Source organism: Pezoporus flaviventris, unplaced genomic scaffold (genome assembly GCF_033815535.1).
Source record: "Pezoporus flaviventris isolate CSIRO_AGI_PZ_B2104156 unplaced genomic scaffold, CSIRO_AGI_Pfla_v1 ptg000002l, whole genome shotgun sequence".
NCBI classification, from domain to species: Eukaryota; Metazoa; Chordata; class Aves; order Psittaciformes; family Psittacidae; genus Pezoporus; species Pezoporus flaviventris.
The window spans coordinates 50,164,115-50,185,977 of NW_026892550.1; the positions used below are offsets into that span (position 1 = coordinate 50,164,115).

General features: G+C 40.4%; 1 protein-coding gene across 1 annotated transcript; it reads left to right on the forward strand.

Moving 5' to 3' along the window:
- Nucleotides 1-13,105: 13,105 nt before the first annotated feature.
- CISD2 (CDGSH iron sulfur domain 2) lies at nucleotides 13,106-20,742 on the forward strand. Its single transcript, XM_061477939.1, has 3 exons — nucleotides 13,106-13,265; nucleotides 19,205-19,416; nucleotides 20,401-20,742. Exons 1-3 carry the CDS (start codon nucleotides 13,163-13,165, stop codon nucleotides 20,488-20,490), a joined length of 405 nt encoding a protein of 134 aa, XP_061333923.1. The 5' UTR covers nucleotides 13,106-13,162; the 3' UTR covers nucleotides 20,491-20,742.
- The last annotated feature ends 1,121 nt before the right edge of the window (nucleotides 20,743-21,863 follow it).

Sequence of the window (21,863 nt, forward strand, 5' to 3'; positions counted from 1 at the left end):
GACGGAGCCCTAAAGCCCCGGGGTTTGCAGCCATCGGTGCAGTGCCGGTGCTTCAGCAAAAGGCCTGCTCTGGCCTGGGGGAGCGGCAGTATCGGGGAGGAGCGCAGGGTTGGCCTGATGGTAACGGGCCTGGACGCTTTGGTTTAAGAGAGCATACCAGCACTGACAAGTAAAGCACACCAAGTTTCTCAGTCTAGGGAGAAAGACGACCAAAGGGAAGATGCAGCAACAGGCTGCCAGCGCAGGGGCCAGGGTCACCAAATATTACTTAAAACTGTTCTCCCCTGGGCTCTTTTCTCACGGTAATAAATTGTGTAGGTTTATGTATAGCTGTGTATATGTGTAAGGGGAAGGAATCCCCCTCTGCTTCTGTAACGTAACAGGCAGAGAACGGATGCCAGGTTGCCCTTCTGCTGCAACAAGGGGATAGATGCATCGTGTTAATAAACATGGCATTTGCTATCCAGGGAGTATGGATACGTAATTAGCTACATCGACTGCACTGAACAGTTTGCATTCATTATAGTGCCTTTATTGTGCTACTGTGTTCTTGCTATCTAGGCTGGTAATTATTGTCTGGTGAAAGCAGCATGTTCAGAAAACCTGATTGTGTAACAATGTTTTCAGTATGAAGCTTGAGAGTAGCCACCAGTGAATTACAGAAGCAATGCTTTATTTATTTTACAAATAGCACTGTAGTAGGACCATCATAGTTTTTGAGCATTCATATCATGTAAAGGTGGGAAAGAAAGCAATGCCATATACTTATAATGTCCAGTTATCTTTCTGTGGTCACCTAAACCATTCCTAGTACTTCCTTGTCTTCATTTTCTGCTTATTATTTTAGTTGCACTGAGTGTCATATTTGGGAACAGCAGTCCCAAACTATCCATTAATGTTCTTATCATCTTAATCAAGCATATTGCTGAAAATCACCTTGCTGTTTCTTGCCTGCTTTAGGTTGCAACTGCTGTTAAACTGCTCCAGATCAACAGTGTGTCTGTCACAGACATATTCCTCTGCCTTGTAAATTGGTTACAAACTTCCTGAACTTTTTCATTTTTGTCATCTCAGGAGATTTAGGTACTTAACAGTATTCTAGTTCTACACTTTTAATTATTATTTGAGATTAATGACATCTTAATATGACTATTAAAAAGTTTTGATTTGGCTTGGGATTCACATTTTACTGTATAATGAAAGCAATGCAGGACAGCACAAACATACTGTTGACAGTGTGTAATTTTCCCTGCTAATTTTAGACAACAGGAATTGTTAATCTGGTAAATCAAGTTCTGTTTGTGTGCCTTTCAACAGTTACATGTTAAAAGCAGTATCTGTTATTAGCATTTGACTCCAAAGAGAATTTAAAATGTATTGGGATAGCTCTTGTTTCTAGCCATTGCTCAGAACTGGGTTTGCATGTTTTGGTCCAGTGTACCTTTTTAGACAAACACTTTATTACACTCACTGGTTGTTTCTTTTAAACCAAATCCATCAATTTAAACATTTATCTTTAAATGTACTTGAGAAAAAGAATAAAGCATATTGACTTGTGTAGGAGTGACAAACAAGACGCACGCTCACAATTCTGTGGCCACTTCTGCAAGTCACAGCACACAGTCCTGCTTGGGTAACATTCTGCTGCTCGCTCTCGCTTCTTTTTTCCTCAGAAAGGTGAGGTAACAATCATGTATTTCCCCCTCGGTGTCTGGAAATAAACAAACTCAAATAGATCTTTTACTTCAGCAGAAATACTCAGGCAGTTAAGGCCTCATGACCTTAATATACTAATGGGCCATACACAAAGAGTTTCTCACCTTTACCACACACAGCAAGTGTACTATAATGCTACTTGCACACAGTAATATTAGATGCAAGAGGCACAGATGATGGTTACTGAATATGAGCATTGCACCTTATTGTGGAACTACCCAGTCTATTTGGGTTTGCCTCATTTTAATTTGATTTTTGAAGCTAATCCTCAGAAGCGGCTGAAGAGAGGTATTACCATGTCTAATCCTCATACGGTAGTAAAGTTGGTTAGATGTTCAGTGGTTTATTCTGCGAAATAGCTCAGTACTTCAGTTTGCACAGAAGTACTGAGAACAGACCAGCTCACTTGACCTCCCTCCTTGAATTTTGTTTTCTTTATCAAGTATGGCGTTGCAGAGTCCTGTGCAGCCACTTGGCCAATAACCTGTCAAAGGCTGAACTGGCTAGTACATTTCAGCTGCTTTGTGATGGTCCAGCAGAGCAAGCATGAGTGGAGATTGCCTTGATATGCTGTCGTAGCACTTCAGCTTCAAGAGGGCTTGAGGGAGGAGCAGACCAGCCTTAGTTTGAAGGTTAGTGTAGTATGCTCACACATGAATGTCAGGTTTTCTCTTCCACTTGCACCAGAGCAGCTTTTTCTACATTCTGAGCATGCTATTTGACCTGTCTTCAAAACAGCTAGAGCAACCAAGCACCCTGGACACTAAGCAGCTTTCCATACAGGATGCTTTAAAAAACAGAGAGGAAAGAGAGAAACAAGATGCAAAGTGTGCTAAGAAAAAAAGCTAAGAAAAAAAATTACTTCAGCAAAGACAAGACACTCTTACTAATCCATCCAGTAGATCATTATTAGTGCTTGTTTGGAGGAGACAAAACACAACAGCTTTTGCTGCTGGAAAACAAAGTGCCATGAAGATGAACAACAACAGCTTCCCCCTGTTTGCGTGTATTACCGGGCCTCAAATTTCAGCACCCTGTCCAACTTGTTTTTCCTTTAATTATCATAAATCATGCTTGCAGTCAAATCCCTCTTTAATCTGGCCAAAACTCATCCTATTGGGGCCCTTTTGATTCAATGCAGACCACAAACAGTAAGATCACAGAAGAAAGCTGATAAGACTGTTCCATCAGCTTTTTTAACACAAGAAATAAAAAAGCTGAATTTGCTAACCCACATGCCATTACATGACAGTGGAAGAAAAACAGGTTTAGGGATGTCACTGAGTTCTACCTGATCTGTGCTTTAAATATGACAGGCCAGCAGCCCTTCCTGCGTAGCTGGGGCTTCTCCCCTTCAAGAAGGACAGCAAGATCACAGTTACAGCCTTAGTACTGTGCGCTCAGTTCTCTGGCTTTTACACTGGGGCGATATCACTCCTTCTGTTAAGAAGAGGCAGCAAAATCCTTCCACATCTGGAGTCCAGCCCAACATCAGTATGTTGGGTGGCAGTTAGCTAAGGAATATTAGATAAAAAGTAACTTTGTCTCAATATTCTAACTTGGCAATTATTCATCTCCATTGTTTCTTCAACAGCTTCTCTGACATTCTCACTGAAATAATTCATAAGCTATTCCACATGTTTGTTTTGTATAGGTGTACTCTTTTGTTTCGCTGCTAGGTCATGGGGCAAGACACCAGGTCCCTACATTAATCCATTTTACGCTGTTGCTGCTTTATGTAAAGAGTTGTAAGACCTAATGTTTACGTCCACATATGAGTCTCAGTGAAAAGCTTGAGCGCTTTGTTGCATAATGCTAAGGTTCCGCAGCTTGGACGAGGTCATGTGGGATTTGCAAGGATATAAAATACTTCAGTAACTTACATTGACATCAGCAGACAAAAGTTCCCCACAAAATCTTCCAGTCGTCAGGATTTTGTTCTGCACTTCACTGTTTAGCCTCATAGTGACAGCATAGTTTTCTTTCAGTTACAGAAGATTTTTCTTTTCTTTTGAGATCCTTACAGAAAATAAGAGCTATTTGACAAGAAGAAAGTTTTGACAACATAAAATGCATGATGCTATTTTCACAGGCCTAAACAACGAAATCTCTGAAAACTGCTGCAGGATATTTATTACTATTCATACAGAGCATTCATTTTTTTTCCCAGCAAAACTGCCATTTGATCTAAATGAAAAAGATATTCCTCTCAAGTCAGCAGCAGTTTGCGTCAACAAGAATGTTCATTTTCTGTGCTGATTCAGCTCTATGGATATCGAAGCATGAAAGTCAGATGAGCACGTGCACAGCATAATTGCAGTGCCGACTTTGAAAAATGAAAACTTTTGTTGGCATGCAGTTACTGTCTTTGTTTTCTTCTTTCAGATGAATTCTTTACATTCCTGAATAAACATAGATAATTTAAACATATGTGGCAAAATAGCATCTTAAAATAGGGGTGTGAAGGGCAGCATAATTAATCACAGTTACTAAAATAAGATAACACAGGCTGAATTCAGCAGGTGGAACACCTCTCTGGAGCAAACCAGTAGTTTTGGTAGGCCAGGACATATCCATTGGAGGTCTCTTCAAAAAGGTGTTTAATGGTGACCTACTTTCACCCATCCCTTTAGAGGTGGTTGCTTTTCCTTGTTATACCTGTTTTTTGACCCCTTGGGCTGTGATCAGACTGCATACTAAGTCTGTAGGAGTTACACTGTTACTGAAAATGACCAAGCTCTTACAGCAGTTTTCAGCAGTACTTAATTTGGCCCACTGTGTTTACTAAAGCACACATCAGAGGACTCCGTGAGGCACTTTCAAGATACATCTGTTTAATACTTTGACGTAACTTATTACTAGTCAGATTTGGACCATCCAGATTCAGTTGCTCCTCCAATGCTTGATCCAGGATGCAGATGTACTCAACCTTTGAGGAGTCTTGGGTTCAACAAATTATTTGACCAGTGTACCTAATACACTATAGAAGCTGCTAACCCAGATAAAATGTTAAGGCTTAAAGTTAGTAAGGATAGCTAACATATTTTACAGGCTCCCTAGTATAGGCAAGGCTGCTCAGACTTCACAACATGCTGCACAGCATCCTTGCACACGGCCTGCGGCATGCTAAAAACAATTTCCATTGTTTGATTAGTATTACAGGGAAATAGTTAGCCTGAGCTAATCAAGACACTGATGGGGTACCTTATATTGAAGTATTTTACAGCCACCTTTTGTCTTGGGAGGTTTCCCTACAGAGATCGGCCGGTGTTTCTAGAACACCTGGGACAGTGACCCTCGCTGGGTTAGAAGCCCTTTGAACTACTGACATCCCAAATAGCCCACAGCAAGGTACACTTCTTGGCTATTCCCTCTTCTGGGGCAGTCCTGTTGGTGAATCCTTCACATATTTGTAGCTAAATAAATATGACACTTCAAGCAAAGGCAGGAAGCTGATTTTGTCACTTCATTTTGAGGCTTTTTTTCCTTGTAAAACATTCTCTTCCCTCTCCCCCCTGTCTTATATAAAATAATGTTCTTTCCCTGGGGAAATTATTACAGTCTTGTAAATTGCTGTGGTTTAATTGTTTGACACTCTATTGAATTAATTTAAAATACAGAATTGAGTAAATAAGAAAGTCCACCGAAATATTTCAGTGTTTTTTTGTTTTGTTTGTCTTTGAACTGGCAGGAGTATATGCTGTGCATTTAGACAATGGATTTAATTAGCTAACTATCATGTGGTACTAGCAGTCATTTTACTTTTCTTTTTGACCTTTTGAACAACCTCATCCTTAAAGATTTGGCTCATCTTTCCAGTTTTGGTATGTCCCAGTTAACCAAAAGACGTCCAAGAGCTCGCTTAGACCTCAAGTATTCAGGTAATTACAGGCAAATATATCTCTTAGAAGGAATATTACTCTTGTTTGCTGTCATGTTGTAATTTGGGAAATACTGTTGATGACTGTAAATCACCAATACTGAAATTAGCCAGTTATTACACTATTCATCATTATGGTTAAGGGGGATGGATCAGGGCACTGTTGCTAAAAGAGTGGGTCGTGACACACACAGTAGTCATGAATCACAGGCAGGTGTTGGCAAGTTGTTGAAAACTGTGCAAATTATAAAGCAAAGGCAACCTAGTTTCTGTGCTCCTGGTGACTTCTGTTCTTCAAGGTCAGCACGCTTTTCAGCCTTTCAAGAAATATTACATACATTTGTCACTTTTACAAGCAGGTATCAATCTAGTTTTATAAAGACAATGAGGGTTGAAACTTTTTTTTTTTTTTTTTGCAATTTTCAGCTTGAAAAAGAAAACCAACTCAAAAAACACTGGCTTAAGGACAGTGGGATCCAAGATGCTACTCTTGTCAGTAACAGCAATTTAAATTCAAGTTACCAGCAAAAAAAAAAGATGATTTCTTAGTCTGCTCTTCCTATTTGTTGCCTATACTAAATGATTTTACGATCTCAGTTTAGCTCCCATATTAGAAATACAAACACTGCTGCAATTAGGCATGGAGGACTCAGGAACTTGGAAACTAATTTACACACCTACCCTTACATCATTCGGGATATTTGACAGTATCAAATCATATTGGACAGGCAATTTGAAGGACTATGTTTGGCACTCACTTCTACCATACTCATTTTCTCAATAATGACAACATTTCTTGCCCTGGAGCTGTCAAAATAACTCACATAAAAGTGTAAAAAAAGAAAAAAATATAAAAATAAATTCCTCTTGGTGAAGGAGGTTAAAACGTTCTCCAGCATCTTAATAAATTAACTACAGACATCTATGGCAACACTTATTTTCAGTAAACGACTAGGATCTTTTACTGGTTTCCAAAACCACTCCCCTAGCATGCTGATGAATGCCTCTTAATTACCATGTATTTATTTTTAATATAATTTTCACCTTTCACAGTCATTAGGCTTACATTTCTGGTAAAGTAAGCTTCGTAAGCTTTGAGGTGCTATGTTTATATCCTACTTTTTGTGCTGGTTGGTTTCTCTGATGATTCAAAGGGAAAAAAGAAACTGATTTCAAAGAAGTATTTCCAGACCTTCCAGCTGCCTGTACCGGTGTGAAGTACAGAATTTCTATAAAATTCTGGCAATATCTTGACAAGTAAAGCAAAGAAGTAACTTACACATCTTCTAGGGAATAGCCAACTACCTGGGTCTGGAAGCACACTGTGCTATAGTTAACCTGCAGTCCAGAGGACAAGAAGAGCCCAGAAAAAATAGAAAATAAAAAGCATTACTAAGCTAGGCATTAAAGAGGCTATATTAACCTTTTTTACCTGCTGTAGTACTATTCCATGTCATTGCCTTGGAATCAAGATAGCCACTTTTTCCCTGCTTTCCTCTCCATCCATTATATATATATATATATGTTTGTTTTCCGAAATTCAAAAGGCATGATATTTTGGGGGGTTGAGTTTGTTCTTTTATTGCTCCTCTTTATTCTTGCGAGACGACAGAGAAGAACTGTGCATTACTGTCAATGCCACACCTGTCTAACCTTGAAAAGAGGAGAGACAGGCTCAGAAATCTCCACATCACTGTTGTTACAGAGCAGCCTGGGAAGGAATGACAAACTGCTGTTTTGCTGTGGTGTCAGTAGTGTCGTGACACAGGAAGAACTTAAGAGCAGAGTGCAGTCATATTGCAGAGATCATGTACTCTGTCCTCGGCAGAGGAAGCTGGTAGTTATTCTGTGCTATAATTAGCCCCTGCCAATGAATGCACATTGCATCACAGGACTTAGTCTTGTGGCATTCTCACCTTTGCCTTCCAAAATGAAGGAAACAGCTTTCAGTGACAGCTATTATGCCAAGGGATTAAAGTACTAAGGGGACGAATATACCCTTAGTTGCCTGGTCAAGGATATACAGTCATACTGACAGCAAAGATCAATGCAGTTTAAAACGGAATGGTAGGTGGTCTTCTGCTGAGAATATATTGACATATAAATAGCTTCTTTCCCCTGGAATTCCCATCATAAGAGAGCAGCTTGTAGTGTTTTGATAGTGGTTTTATTTCACGTATGTTCATTTAGCAGCATGCACTTCCTAGATTATGTCAGCTTTGTCCTCCATAGGTCCTTCATTGTAGAGGAGGATGTATCTGTTTTCCATCACTGTGGCTTCCTCCCAGGGGATAATCTGGTGATTTTGCAGCCTGCTTTATTGCAACAAACCAGGCAGAACCTGACACAAATCAGTAATGTATCTGGCCTTCTATGAACACATTAGTGAACCCTAAGGATATTTGTTCTGATCTGAGTAAAACTGTTGTGAATTAGCAACTCCCTGGAAGCCAATTAAGTTCCAAATCTGCGCAAGTCTGTATGTGACCAGCGATCAGATCAGTCTGGATCCTAATAAGCAGTACATATCGGAGAGATTTAAGTTAGTTATAAGGAAGAAATTCTTTACTGTGAGGGTGGTGAGGCACTGGAACAGGCTGCCCAAGGATGCAGTGAATGCCCCATCCCTGGCAGTGTTCAAGGACAGGCTGACATAGGCTTGATACCTAGTGGGACGTGTCATGCCCATGGCAGGGGGGTCGGAACTAGGTGACCTTAAGGTCCTTTCCAACCCTAACCATCCTATGATTCTAAAAGACTGGATGATTCATGCAGTGGGTCAAAATTTAAAACTCATTGCAATATTACATTTACTGTGTGCTTTCTTGAGCATCATTGCTGTTAGCTGACTGATGTTACCTACAATAGCTTCATGTCACGCAGTTTGTTACTTTCTATGCTTTAAATAAAGGCAGTTGAAATCAGTAACTGAGTGTAACCAAGTGAATATTCACAGTTTGTGATATTTCTGCAAATACAGTAGCTGTAGAAACCGCTACTGTGGACCAGTGCTAACCGTTGCATAAAAAGACAGTTCCAGCCTGGAGAAAACATACAATGTAAGTATAAAGTAACTGAATTTTATCTGGGGATATCTCAGAATTTAGCACTGAATACACCTCCTCTTTCTTGAGTTCGGAAGTTCCTCAACTTTGTTCCATACATAACTTGTGTAACATTTCCCACTTCCTGGCAGTACTAGTCAGAAAAAATAATGAAGACCTACTGTTTTAATTTAAAGTTAAACCTGTTGCTGAGAGATCAAAGCATGGTATTTTTCTTGAATAAATAAAACCTGTGTCTACTGCTCTGTTCTGTCATACATAAAGTTGCCATGTCAGAACTTGATCCAATTCTTAGAAATCTTGCCATTTCGCTTTACATTCCTGTATTCACTGTTTTCCACAAATGAATTTACTACAATCTGTGACAATAAATAGCAAGACACAGGGAATTCAACAATTATACATGCTATTAGTAGGACACTGCAGTTACTTAAGTAATTACCCTAGCACCTGCTTTCAAAATGTAACAGTTACATTCTAAAATTCCTGGACGTTCGTTAGATTAGAAGGTAATATCATGGAGTCAGAGTGGTTTGGGTTGGAAAGGACCTTAAAGATCATCTAGTTCCAACACTCCAGTTATGCTATACAAAATGACCCTATTAATTCTATTATAAGTGTGATTTGTTTCCTTTACTAATTTTTCTCTCAAATACTCTGCCTACCACAGAACACTAGGTATTTTCAATAAACACCAGCAGAAGTCACCTAAGGTGCCAGGTTTCAGAGTTAAGTGAACGCATGACAATCTCCACTTTCTTCCAAAGGCAATTAAGCTTCTGGATGTAAAAATAAGAAATGAAACCTTAACCTTCATGCAATGCAATTGCAACTTGTTTAAGCATAAAAGACAGGAAAGTAACCTTATATATACAGTCTTAAGGTTTATGTTTTTAAGCCAGACTACTTTTTTTTTTTGAGATTCAATCATTTTATAGTTGGATGTTGAAAGTGCTGCATAACTAACTGATGGAGCTGGAGCTACCCTATGACACAAATCGCAGCTCCTACAGCCCTTCTGGGGTGCAATGATTTTGCTTACTTTTGGGGAACTGGAAGAGAGGGAGATCTTTGCCTACATCAGGGAGAGCAGCAAATCAAAGCCCATTGTGAAATGAATCAAATACAAAGGGAGAGAGCTAGCTTCTTCCTAGACAGAAGCTTGTGTTTGCTGATTACACAAGCCAGCCCTCTGGTGACAGGACAGTTTTAGTTGACAACAGTGCTTTTTGCCTGCTGCAGAGATTATTCCAGGCATGGAATACAGCAGTGCCAATTCCAAGAAAATGGTTTTAAGAATATAAGATGTCCTGTTGATAGAAAACCTCATTACCACGAAAGAGTGCTGAGCAAATTATTATGCTATTTAGGCTTGTTTTAGAGATGGAAAGACTGCGCATCTGCTGCCTCAGAACCTTTCATCTTTTATCCTTACTGGGTGTACTTGGTAAAATAAAATAATTTATAAATATTCTTTTCCTCTTAGTGTTCCAAACAGAGCAGTATTATCTCATTTTACAGCTCAATTAAAGGCACAGGAAAATCAAGTGATTTTTGAAGGGTAACAAGGAGGAACACAACCACCTTCTTTTCACCTATGCTCAATCTGCTGGACCAGGACCAGCCACTCCACTGCAAGCTGGACCAGTTCAGATGTACTATAGTGACATGAATTTATTCTGCCAAGCATGATCTGCATCTGCACCACAAGGTTTTCTACCATTCTTGTCAAAGCATGTGTAGTAGTAAGGTAACTGGGCTGGTCCTCTTTTGGGCTGTGCTTTGGGACTTCCATGCAAAAGACCTGAGCTAGCACTATGCAGATCTGTAGATCTCTACATGTGGACTCCATGCTCCATCTCATCTGGAGCATTTCTTGCTAGATGAAAAATTCCAGTGATAGAGAATACTTACTGCTGAAAGTAATAATCTTATTCCAGTATTGATGACCTAGGTTTTGTTCAAGTATTGATGCTTGGGGGTTTTGTGCTGTCATTTTTATTACAATGACTTCTGTATATCCTACACAATACCAGAGTTTCAGTTGACAAATTCAGCATGAAACAGAGGCAATCTCTACTTTTTAACAGTTTCCAAACTGAATCTAAATATGCAAGAATGAATTGTTGCATATTACTCTCCCCCCAAAAAGGCAGAAAACTTTCCAGATACCCAACAGTAATGAGATTTGAGGCAAAGTTGAAAAGGATGCTGACAAAATCCTGAAGAAGCAATCTGCCTGTGGAATAAGAATGTCCACATAAGGTGTTAACCTCCTGATGTTGACTGATCTGACCCCATAACGTGGTTCCTGAAGATGGGACTACTGTGTAAAATCCTGTTTTTCTTCTGCAGGACCGAGCAAGCCTGCAGCTGACATTTTCCCCCTTAAGTGAAACAAGAAGTATGCAGCCAAGTTGGACAGTGAGCATACATCTCCTATGCTCCAGTTGAAACTGTTTTTCAAAATACCATCTTTTGCCTCCCCTAAAGTTAACAATCTCATTCAGGCTTAATTTTCTTTATAGTTTTTCCATTATTTATGACTTCAGCCTTCCATATATGAAAACCATTCATGGCTCATGTCAACTGATACCTATGCAGACAGGCGAGGCAGTGAGAATGGCTCCTCTCTGCAATATGTGCAGATTGCCTAGCAGTGTGCTGAGTGGAGCACTGATCAAAAGCAGCACAGTGGGGCTCAGGAGCTTCAGTGATATGTCAGCTGAGCTCCCAGTATCATGGCTAGCATCCAGAGAAGGCTGAAACAGCAGAAGAAAGGGAGGAGGTGGCAAGGACAGAGGCTCTCAACTTCAGTGTGAAACTGATTCAGAGCTGGAGGATTTACCTTATATATCTTCAGCTATATATATTCTTCCCTCAGCAAGTTTCACAAACAAGGTTACATCATGACATCTGATGTGTAATCTTTACAGAGTGATTATTCTGCATTTTGAGCATTCTGCTCTTTCATTATCTTGTCTAATAGCAGGCATTTGCCTACACCAGAAGGAATCATCTTAGGACATCAGACATAGTCATTACAAGGATAAACTTAGGTGAGGTAGGGAACTAAGATACTCTGAGATCACAGGAATATTCTTGCTAGCTAAGTAAGATGATTCATCAGGAAATGTTAATGTAAGGTCACAGTATTATTCAGACAAGAAGCACAAACAAGGTGGATTTGTTTGTCTCAAACCTAGCTTTCAGTATTTGGAGCTTTTACCTTAGCTCTTTATGGTGATTTTAACTTTTGGTTAAGATTGTCCTGAATCAGTTATTAAAGCAAACCAGTAAAAGAGATGTAGCACTGCATTTATCTTAGTCAATACAAGGCAAACACGACTGTAAGTAGATTCATCCAAAGACAAACCAGTGAGTTCATCTGACTCAATAAATACCTATATTACTCTTTCATTGCTTTGCTGAACCCTATTAACTTATCCCCAAACTTCTTAATTCTGGGATGGCACGGAAAGTGCACAGCTGATACAGGCAGATATGGCGCAGTTTCCATACAGTGAAGAACAGCTGTATTCCTGTCAAAATCACATAAGGAAATGTGTCTTCTGCTTCGGCTTTCCTGAAGATAGTCATGCTCTGTGCTATATGCTATCAGCACTGGATGGATTACCCACAGTAGGAAAGAATCTTGAACCAAATGGTGCTGTACTCGTGACCAAAGGACTAATGCAAGAGTCTTCAGGTCTGGCTAGATTATCTAAATTGACCTGGAATAGATACATACTTCCTATTTTCTCCTCCTGGCTACAAAGGCAATTTTGTATGCCAAAACAACCAGTCTCCTTGACATAAAATTCAATAAAACTAAGTGAAGTGCTCAAAGACAGAGCTTGTTCTGCACAAACTACTACCAGACATGAGGCAGATGGGCTTCTTTGTGTAATATTAATCCTCTCAGTACTCACATTATCCCACCTCAAAAGAGTTATGACACCATATGAAAAACAACATCCACATGAAGAAAAACTTCCAGTCCTTCACTTCAGTGTTTTTAAGCCCGTCGACATGAAACACAACTTCAACACAACAGGATGACGACACATTACATAAAGCCTATAAAACTTAAGGCACACGTTATTAAAGCCGCACTCCCTCACCTCCCTAGCTGTACCTTCAAGCGGGACCAGGCCGGACAGCACCACATACCCGCAGGCACGGCGCTGCTCCCCTCCGCTCCCCTCCGCTCCCCTCAGAGGGACACCTTACTCCCGGAGGCGCCATAACGGCTCCCAATCCCACCCTGCCCCGGCCCGGCCCCACTGCCTACCAGGCTCTGCTGCAACCGTCACCACCCCCTTCCGGCTGTGACGCTCCCCACGCAGCGCCCGCCGGAAATGCGGCCCGAGCTGGGGGGAACCGGCTGTACCTCTGGCGGCGCATGCGCTACGGGAGCATTGCGGTGCAGGGCGCCGGCCGCCGTGGCGGGGACAGTTGGTAGTCACAGAGCGATATCCCTTCAGTCGTGGTCGCCGCCATGGTGCTGGAGAGCTTAGCCCGCATCGTCAAGGTACAGCTGCCCGCGTACCTCAAGCGCCTGCCGCTACCCGAGAGCGTCGGCGGCTTTCTCCGCCTCACAGGTAGGTGGGGGGAGCGGCGGGGCCCCGACCTCCTTACCGCTCCTCTGGCCCCGCGGGTGGTGTGGGGAGCACGACGGGGCCGGGTTGGGCGGCGCGGTTCATGCCCGGAGCCCGGCGTCTGCTTGAGTTGCCGGCACATGCCCCGGGGCTGTCCCGTGGCGGGCTGCGACTTCCACTTCTGGCTCCGGACATTGCTCGCTTTCTCCCGACCGTGCTGAACCGTTAATCAGTTACAGAAAGGGGGAGCCTAAACGTTAAACTATTCGAGCAGGAAAATTGTCCGTAAGGACGTTTAAGATATCTTAAGAGGTAGATCATAACCGTCAGAGTAAAATGTAGTGGTAAAGTAAAACGTACCAGGCCGCTCGGGCCAAGCTTCTTTGCACTGTACTTAAAATTCCTCTCTGTGCAAGTACCAGCCAGTCTGAAGCTGTGCACGCAAAGAAAATGGGATTCTAGCTGAAGGCCTAAGCCGCTGCCTCTTCATTTGCTTAAAAGGCTACAGAGCTCGTCTGTACGGATAGGAAAACCAAACAAACCTGTTTCTGGGACCTGTTACATACACGATGTTATGGGGGGTTATTTAATATTTTTTATAAGTATATTAAGGGTGAAGGAGTGAAAATACTTACTAATCATAGCCCTGTCACACAGTGAAAGAACTACACATAATCACTACTGTCACACAAGAAAAAACTACTGTGAGGATGATGAGGCACTGGCACAGGTTGCCCAAAGAAGCTGTGGTTGCCATGTCCCTGGCAGGTTGGCCTGTCCCAAGGTCAGGTTGGATGGGGCTTTGAGCAGCCTGTTCTAGTGGAAGGTGTCACTGCCCATGGCACAGGGCTTGGGTCTAGGTGAGCTTTAAGCTCCTTCTGATCCAAACTGTTCTATGATTCTATAAAATACTAGCAAATTCTTTGTGTTCAGTGCATTTCAGTGCTTTGCAAACTGGAGCTGTCTGAGCTCAGGCTCATCTGTGATAATACAGGTAGAACCTCAGGTAGTGTCAAATGACAAAATTAGTTGGGTGATAATAAACAAGAGGAATGTTCTAAAGGAAACTCTCAGGAAACAGAAAAAGTCTTCAAAGTGCAGAATCAACTTTAGTTGTTTATCTTGCAGCAGTAAGATATATGACTTTAATAGTGCTGGAAAGTGATTCAATGTAGAACAGGCACAATTTATTCAAAACCAGGTTTGGGTACTTTTCCAGCATATTCATACTGCTTGTAAACTTAGTGTCTCATTATCTTTCCCACAACAAGAAGACCTGATTGAAATGAACCGTTCTTCTTTCCCTACAACTACTCTCTCATCAGAGCATGCTGTTAATTATATTTACCAAATATAGAAATTGAGCTGCTACAAAGCTGGGAGGAAGGGGATACAGTACGCTACAGAACGATGGAGCTTCTCATATTCCAGCATTTGACAGTTTCCCACTTAAGTCATTGCCCTTTTAACCCCAAGTTGTACTTAAAATTTGTTAAGCTTGAGTTTAATCTCTTCTTGCTTCACTTGTCCAAACATACATTTCTATAACAGGATTATTTGTGCAGCCTCTGTATTTATTCACACTACGTAGTAGTAAATATAGTTTATTCTGTAAATCTCTGGTCAGGACTTTTCTTGTAATACAGTTATCAGTGGGGGAGAGCTGGTTTGTTGTCGTGTTATTTATCCCCTTGACAGATACTGCTTTGAATTTGGAGGGAGGGTAAGAGACAAAACTGAAACCTTAAGTGGAGACCATACATATGAAATGTCAGTCCCAAAAACATTAAACAAAGGCAAAAGAAGGAACCAAGTCAGAAATTGCTTTGAAACCTGGTGGATTTAAGAAGCATACGTGTTAAAAAAAAAAAAAAAAAATAATCCACTGCCACTAGTTTTAAGTGGTTTCTTTGGCTGGTGTTGTGCTAAACACTCTGAAAATTGAAAAGAGATGTCTCTGTGGCTATGTATTTTTAATTATACAACATTTTTACACTTTAATTTTTTTCAGTAGTCAGACTAGGCTAATATCTACTGTCATGCTTATATATTTTCCCCTTAGGGTGGATATGAATGAAAATGGAGGAAAAAACAGCAAAACTGTACAAGGTGCTTAAAGTTATGGCATAGGGTAAGTGCAACATGGCAAGGCTTTTCAAAAAGGAATCACAGGATGCCGTATCCTAGGCACCTAAATTAATAAGTGATTCTCTCTTAGTGCGTAAGTTATTGAAAGTCATTGAAACCTTATTGCTTATTGGAAGAGTCTTGTGTTTACCTGCGGTCAGAGCTGCTGTCAGTCTAAAGTTTGATCTGAAAAAACAGATTGCTTTAGCAAGTGTTGATTCTTCTGTATTATAGTGGTCTGGTTTATCCTGTCCTAAAGTCATAAGCCTTTAAAAGCAGGGGACTCCCAACTCTGGGAGTTACTCTGCAGCAGCAACTTACAGGATCATATCTATTGAATTACCAATGCTGCAGACCATTAGACAGTAGAGAAGACTAGATTAATATTCTTTTTTGTGTTTACTACTACAAATTACAGAGGGGCATATTCTTTGGCAAATGGCATATCAAACATGTCACACATTTTTCTTCTTTTTGGAAAGTGAGAAATAATATTGATTTTAAAACATTTAAAGTGCATCAGTATTTGTCCTTTGGTGGCATCTACTGATGGGACTACTAGGGACCAGCACCATAAAACACTTGCTAGCATAGACCTTGTTTGCAAAGGCAGGCCAGAACCCAAATCTGGAGCAGTGCAGTCCTTTGCTTGTTAGCTCTTTTATTGCTTCTGTAGACCTTCATTAGCTTCCCAGTTGATGCCACTTCAGTTCATGTAGTGCATCAGCTGTAGAAACACCAGACCAAAAGTGCAGGGAGAATCCTTTCATGTAGGATATTGTATAGTGTGCTGACAAAAATCTTGAGACACCTATTGTCTGTTGTAATCTCAAAAAATCAGAATGGAAAATTGCTTGCTTGGAGAAAGGGAGACTGTTAACATCCAGTGCAAAACTCTTGAAGGGGAGAGCAATGAGAGAGGAAGGAAAGAATGTTTGACCTTGGTTTTGAAAGTGGATATCTAAATTGTCACCCTGCTGCTGCTCAGAAGCCTCTTTCAGTTTCTTGTCATAGCTGCTTTACCCTTCCCTTCTCAAGTTCACTGAAATGAACAGTGTTGTCTCATTCTGGTGTTGCTTTTTATCCTAGTACATGTCATTAAAACAGCATAGACATTAACCTTAACCTAGTATGTGGTCATAACTTCAAGGTTTATGTAAGAATCTTGGTGTTACGCCTCTTTCCATAACCATGACAGTCCTGTGTGGGCTGTCTTACATGTGGCCTACATGTTAAGGGGGACTTTAATGTTACAACCTGCTAGGCAAGAAGAGGACAGTTTTTAGATCATCTTTTACTGTACTGAGGGAAAGAAGGGTGAAACCATGATAACAGAATCTGCATAACCCATTTGAATCATGAAATTGTCATTTGCAGAGTGGCTTGCTAACCTACCCATAGTTTTGGCTTTTTATTTGTGTGCTGTTGCTAAAAGGACCTCTCTACCTTCATAAGCTAATAGGCATAGTAAAGTGGTGTGTGGAATCCTCTGTGTTTAGTTTTGTGTGGCAATGAGAACACCCTTGAGAGACCCAAGCAAACAACAGAAAACAGTTATTATTAGTTCTGACGATAATGTAATTGAGTAAGTGAGGAATTTCATCAGCTTTGAGAACATACAATCACAGTTCCAGTCTTCATTTTGACTGGTAGCTAATACTTGTTAAAAGGTTGGCTTGCAGTTGAGCTGTTACTATAAAAAGCTGCTTTTGGGTCTGCATTCTGTGGTCATTTCCACAGGAAGTGAAAGATACCAAATGAGTAGTTGATTAAAGACAAGCAGGGACCGCTTGCTTTGATTTATGTAAGCTGGCTGGCTGGCTGGCTGGTCCCTTTCTGTTCACAATGTGAACTGATAAAGAATCTCCAGAATCACTGTAATTGCTGAATTCTGAGTTATCAGCTGCGAAAATAAAGAGTCTTGTGAATTGCCTTACATCTGCTTCAGAAAGGTATGCATGGCTTCAAAAACACAGAGCGGCTTACAGTTGTAGAAAGATATTATTGCAAATACAAATATTAAATAGTAACCATGATAAATAATATCCTTGTACTTCTTATTCCTGTTTGTTTCTAATTCCCTTTCTAAGAGGTTACAGCTATCATATTCCTGTTTCATTTGGATGAACCCAACTGGTTATGAGCCTCCCATAGACATGACTACTGTTCCGATTTTGATGTCGTATCAGTGAGTTTCAAGCTGTATTGAGATGCCACTTGCTGCTTAGTTGCTGGTCTCTGTTAATGATGCTTAATTGTGATGCGAGACATTTCCTTTTTGTATGTCAGTTTTAGCCCAGTTGTATTCATCACACACTTGGTAAGTGCCCTGCTTCTGGCTATGCTATGCCTGTTAGAGTGTATGTTCTGTCTTTGGAGATCAGAGTAGCTTTTTAGAAACCCACCTCTTTGCCACCAGACAAGGTAGGTACTCAATTTGGAAATTTTTTTTCAGTGACCAAGCGTTTTTCCTCTCTTCTAAAGTAAGTTCCAAGTCAGTCCTTCACGTAAGGTCAGAAAGCGCATTTGGCTTCCTGTTGACATGGTCTTCTGGAACAGTAATGATAGAAGAGACAAACAAGTACTACTATCCAGGAAACTCAGTACTTTGTGTAACTGAAAAAGTTTAAGCATCTCAGCGTTAATTGTTTAATTATTTAGGGGTTACAGGTTGTTGGAGGAACTGAGGGAAGAGAAGGATTAGTCTCTTGCAGTAACTCTTAGCAAATTTTGTCAATTATTGTGCATAGGGACCACTGTAAGTACAGGTATGGAAAGACTAGTGAAAGTTCTTGCAGTGCCTTTATCATTTATACAGTCGTGGTGCATTGTATTCAATGTATTCTCCAGAAATTTAGAAAAATGCTCTCTCCTTTATTGCACCGTGGTACGTAAATCACACTGGAGTGTTGTCACAACACGTTTTGCTGGAAAAGTGGATCCACCTTCAATATATATAGATCTTAAGTGAGGTGGTGATGAATTACGAAGTCCAGTAAGTCTTCGCACCAGTATGTCTGGAAGATTTATAATGATGTAGCAAGGCAGATAAGCCTGTAGAGGATACTGAATGTCTTACCTGTTCTTAAAAGAAGTTCCTCATCTTGGCAGAAGGCAACTTTCTGTGGCTTGACTTACCTGATCCCAGGACACTTTCTCTGTGTATTGTAGAAATTGGTGGCAGATCCCTGAGCAAACAGAGATCTGAAAATAAAACCTAAAAGACAGGTGAAGGTTTGGTAGTGTTTATTGTGTAATCTCTATAATTACTACCAAAAGTTTAAAAAACAGACCTTGGAACAAATAAAATGAGGAAAGCTTCAAGAAGCTAAAAATCTAAGAAAAACAAAAATATCAAATCCCTCCAATTGAAAATTGAATTATAAAATATGCTGAATATTCTTCATACACAGAATGTTAAGATAGTGACATTTAACATACTTGCTGCGATTATGCCCAGTTTGCTAGTACACTGTGCTGGTTTACCTTGGGTGAGCAGAACCCCTGTAATTTTAGGGCTCATCATTTCAGTATGCCTTTTATTTGTTTTCAATTTATTTGTTTCCATTGAGTCATCTTCTATAGTGTTAAGAGGAAATTCTAGGAGTCAGCTTTTTACCTTGGCTACAGTAAAGCTCAGGTTTTCACCTGGGTCTGTCTTTCTTCAGACTTACCCACAGTCTGGTTTGCCCTCAAGAGCCTTGCTGACTGAGCAGTTCCATTCCCTACCCTAAGCCTCAGTCATTTGAGAGTAGCTGATGCTGCACCATACTGAAGTGGTGTCAAGAGCCAGTCTAAGTTCCACCTGTCTTTAGTTGCAGAATGGCTGCGGTTGTTGCCTTTCCTTGGCGTGCTGGCCTTGCTCGGTTACCTCGCTATTCGCCCGTTCCTCCCCAAGAAGAAACAACAGAAGGACAGCTTGATTAACCTGAAGATCCAGAAGGAAAATCCAAAAGTAGTGAATGAAATAAACATTGAAGATCTGTGCCTCACTAAAGCTTACTGCAGGTGTTGGCGTTCTAAGACGGTAAGACACGTTGTGCTACTGTAGCATTAGAGATTGAAACTTGGATATTTCTATCAGTGCTTCAGTGGTGAATTGGAGTTTTGAGAATGACACAATTCTTATTTTTTTCTCCACTGTAAACCTGTCTACATGCAGAAAGAAACTGTAGAGACTTGCAAGAAACACAGTAGGGTTTTTCTAGAAACGCTTACACGGTGACCGCCTCTGAGTAGATTGAAACCAACCAACCCTTATTTAATGTCTGGAAATACATTGCAAGTAATTGTAAGATAACTGTTTTGCAAAAACAATGCATAGAAAGTTGTTCATAGTAGAATGAAAGTAAGGCTGGACGTGTGTTGGTGAGGGAGAGCATAACCCCATCTGGTCCAGAGACATCGGTAGGTGACTAGTTGGGGTAGTCCATATCCCCCAAATCAACTAGAATGTACATGAACATTTTTCATCTAGCCTCAACTTCATTTCAATGTGCTGACTGCACCCTGGTTTTGCCCTCTCTGGACTGAATACTTTCTTGTTTTAACAAACAAATCTGCCCTGGACCTAAGAAACCTTCTCAAGTATTCTTGCTTCAGACTAATCACTACTGAAGTAAACTTCAGCAGTTACTTCAGCTTTCCTTAAACCAGTATCTTCTGGTTGCAAATGATTAAATCTATAAAGAGCACTTTTACTAGTTCCACAATAAACCTTAAGCCATTTGTGACTGTGATGGCTGCTTTGCTTGCTGTCTTTTCATGCAAAAAGGCTTTGTCCCTAACTTTGTGTCTATGAACAGCTATTTTAGGACCCCACAAACTTAGTTACCTGTTAGCAGTGTAATGTGTCCTCTGTCTTAGGAGATAGGGAATTTGATATTGAAACAGGATGTAGTAGTAGGAACTAGTGACATTGTCAAAGTGCTCTTGGCATAGGAAGAAATATAAAAATCCCTATGCAATTTTTGTAGAGTTATGCTAATTCCTCATTTCTGTTTTCTTCCAGTTCCCTGTCTGTGATGGCTCCCACAACAAGCACAATGAATTAACAGGAGATAATATAGGTCCACTAATACTCAAGAAGAAAGAAGTATAGCAGATGCTTAATCTACTAGATAATGACTAATTAAAAAGTATTTTTATACTGTTGTAGTTGCAAGGGACAGCATTTTATTATGTGATTGGTATGATTTAGTCTAATTGCTGTAGATTTCTTTTTGGAATAAACTGTATTTAGACAGTGCTAAGTCTGTCACTGGTTTGATACTTTATTCTGAGAAGAATTATGTCTGCTTTGTAAAACTGTAAAGTAACTATTCCTGTAAATAAAATTACTTCCTACAATTAAGCCTTTTTTTGTATGAATATGTAATTCTAAAACTGTTGCTATTTCCAAGTACTGTTGATTCTGTTCTGCTGTTTTATTGTTTTATTCTGCTTTACAGGAACAGATTTAAGTGCACTTACATTTGAGAGGCAAAAAGATACTAAATTCCTCCTTTGTGAATAGACGCTCACGCAGGTAGCATAGCGCTGTTCACTTAGGCTAGGTTGAAGGTCTGGTCTGGGCAATGCTGAAGTGGGCAATTTGTTAATCTCATGCAAAGCAGCCTACCTCAGACAAACACATACCCTCACCCCTAGCTGGTAAGTCTCATACAGCCTACCAGGTGGAGTGCTGCAGTTCCAGACCGCATAAATTGAACTATTCAGCAGGTCAGCCACTAATGTTATCTGTTTATATTGGGCACCTGAGTTGATCGTTCATGAGTTAGTGTAAGGATACCCAGATTTGCTTCTTGCAAGTTCACTTGCACTGTAGCTGCTACTTTTTATAGCAGAGAATTTCATGGGAGGAATTTGTTAAATGACCAGAATGCAGAGCTGAGCTGTATTCTTGTTACCTATTCAGAAAGATTATTTGGGCAAGTCAGAACCTTTGCTGTGGTATGGCTTAATTTCAGATGCAGGTAAATAATTGCTGGTTATCTACCTGCTAGATTAATTCTTCTAAAGTGCTTTATTTGCTGGTGAAAGACTGAATCCATCAGTTTAAAAATAAAAAATTGCCCCATGCTACAATTTTAGTCAGTTGTAGTAAGGCACATTTCAACTGTTTCTTAACAGCGTGTAATTTGACCTATTGTTAGGCCGGTGGGAAGCCCCAGAGTGTCGTGCCATTGCCAAAGCTGGTCACCACAGAGCTGAAACAAGTAAGTCCGGAAGCAGTTCTCACATAATGGCTCACACAGCAGCAGTAGAACTAAGGTAAATCATTCCTCCTGCATTTGTAATAATTGTAGTTCTAGGTAGAAGAAGTTTGCAGCAAGGGATGGCAGATCAGGATGTGATTGTATGTTAAGTGCCTGCTTTTGCAAAGCATGTAATAGAACCACAGTAAAATCTTCAAATGCTTGGTGGTCTTGCCTGTAATGGACAAGCAAACCATAAACTTTTTATTAGGATATA